This window comes from Wyeomyia smithii, chromosome 3 (assembly GCF_029784165.1).
Source record: "Wyeomyia smithii strain HCP4-BCI-WySm-NY-G18 chromosome 3, ASM2978416v1, whole genome shotgun sequence".
Lineage (NCBI taxonomy): Eukaryota > Metazoa > Arthropoda > Insecta > Diptera > Culicidae > Wyeomyia > Wyeomyia smithii.
The window spans coordinates 272,200,875-272,203,261 of record NC_073696.1 but is presented as its reverse complement, the minus strand read 5'-3'; the positions used below and the strand labels follow the sequence as shown (position 1 = coordinate 272,203,261).

Genomic DNA, 2,387 nt, shown 5'->3' with positions numbered 1-2,387 from the left:
CTTTTTTGATCGATCTTATGGTCAGTATCACAGCCTCTTCAGTATTACTCCAATAAGGAGGTTCAATATAGACGGCTTTCGGGTCTCGCATAAAACGGCTCACCTACAAAGCACCAGATTTTTTTATTCAAAAATTACTCGGATGAACACCACTAACACCTCCCTCTTCCAGGCCAATTGCTTTCGGCCGTTTCTCGTGCGTCCGGCGATGAAACGTTAGCGCACTCAAACGAGAGAAACCCTTTCCGCAAACGTCACAGACAAATTCCTTCTTACCAGTATGGACAGTCCTGTGCACCTCCAGATCACGTCGTGTAACGAAGGCCCACTGACAGACCTAAGGATAAGACACATCATTGAGGAAAGAAAAACTAAAATACAAGCCACTCTCGCATTACCTCACAAACGAACGGCCTGTCGTTGTTGTGAATACGTAAATGAACCTTCAGATAACTTTTACACGTGAAGCTCTTTTCACACTGGGGACACTGGAACCGTACGCCACTGTGGGCAGACTGTTCGTGTTGTTGTAGCAGATAACGGTTTGTGAATTGCTTCTCACACTGGTTGCATTCGAACGGTTTCAAGCCTAAGTGGCGATTTTTGTGATCTATCAGCGATTTTTTCGTTTTGAAAGTCGCCTGCTTGCATATGTTGCACCGGAATGTGCGTTCGTTCGAGTGGGTCCGCTGATGTGTGGTCAAATAGCTCTGTTTCGCAAATCCTTTTCCGCAAACTCCACAAGACAGCTGGTAATTTCCTGTATGTTTGGCCACGTGCTCGTCGAGGCCGGATTTAGATTTGAACGCTTTAGAACAGTTTTCAATAGGACAGGCAAACGGAGTAACGTTCAAGTGGGTGTTTCGATGGATTTTCAGCTTTGTACGCGTAGAACAAACCTTTCCACATAAGTCGCATGTGCGATCGTTGAGCGTTGGGGTAACTGGGAGTTCTTCCGTTTCAGCAGGTGGTTCTGGTTCGATGGGCGCTGGTTCCTCTTCCTTACTATTGTCAACATTCGATTCACCCATAAGCGGAACATTTTCCTCGGGAGGAGATTGAAGCTTATGTTCCTCAATTATCTCCTGCACATGAATTTCTGAAATAGACTATACAAAACGATAATCACTACAGTGGTAGGGTTGCAATTAGAATATTCTCACGGCGTCACGATTATCGTCGACAGTCTCAATTCCAACAAAGGCATCATAATCCAGATCGTCCTCCGGACCTGTGCCCTGCTCTATAATATAATTGGACGCATCATTAACTTGGGCGATCGATTCAACGATTGCTTCCAAATTGTTGAAACAAGTTTCTTCGCTGGGTATCACAGATTCACTGGTTGACGGTACTACCATTGGAATGAATTTATCGTGCTGATTTTGCTGAATAGAAATTTCCAATTCTTTTTTCAACTAAAAAATGCAAAGCATTATTGACAACCCACTGCAGAAATTCTTGTGACTATTACTTTCAGAGCTTCAGCATTAGAAGTGAACGAAATATCTTCTTTTTCCAAACTCTGAATAATGTATTCATAATCCTTGTTGGTAGTTCCATCAAGCATAAAATCGTGCCCGGTGAAATTGATCTCCGGCAAAATTTGCTGATGAACATCCGGGTGGTGTTGGTGAATATTTTGTCCGTTATCCGCAACAGTTTCCGCCTGGCAGAACATCATCATTTCTACAAAATTTCACTAATGAATTAAAGAAACAGTAATAATGTACAGCTCACCGTTGAAGAAGGTCTGACATTTGCGGCAATTTTCCCGGAACTCGTGAAAGTAATCCAGCTTGCAGATGCACTCGCTGCACACTATCTTGGAGAAGAGTGGCGGTTCGCTGTCGGAAATTTCAAGCGCAATGCATTCGAGAATCTTTTTCGGCAGCTCCCGGAGAAGGCCGTCCGGAGAGTTCACGTACAACCCGTACGCCTGTTCGCACTTTCTCAAACACAAACGGCACGGGTCTTCGGCTGCTGGCAGCTGCAGCGTATCCATTGCGCGACGTTTACTGACGGGTAGTGTCGAATTTCACTCTTTTTCTGAGTTTGTTGGATAGCTCGGAATACAATCTGGATGATTGCAAACAATAAATTAATGTTAAATAACGTTATTTGCGATAAACAGGTATAATATTGGGAGGAGCAAAATAATCCACATAACTTTCTGTTTATCTTTTACTAGAGCTGTCATTTTCGTGACAGACTGTCAGCTGATTTCAATAAATGCTGTCAGATAACAAGAGTCGAGGGGTGGTTCGATGTTATTCACACTGTTTCGTGGGTTAGGAAGATTTTTTGATGCAAACATCCCCAATAAATAGGAACCATGAGCGGATGATATTGCATGTGGTTTAACGATAACCCATACAATCGGGATT

General features: G+C 43.4%; 1 protein-coding gene across 1 annotated transcript; it reads right to left on the bottom strand.

The window, feature by feature from the left end:
* Positions 1–104: 104 nt before the first annotated feature.
* On the bottom strand, positions 105–2,187 carry LOC129732362 (zinc finger protein 2-like). The gene is made up of 5 exons (XM_055693198.1): positions 1,741–2,187; positions 1,475–1,689; positions 1,164–1,418; positions 399–1,109; positions 105–337 (listed from the first exon to the last, which is right to left on the bottom strand). Exons 1-5 carry the CDS (start codon positions 2,003–2,005, stop codon positions 128–130), a joined length of 1,656 nt encoding a protein of 551 aa, XP_055549173.1. The 5' UTR covers positions 2,006–2,187; the 3' UTR covers positions 105–127.
* Between the last annotated feature and the right edge of the window lie 200 nt (positions 2,188–2,387).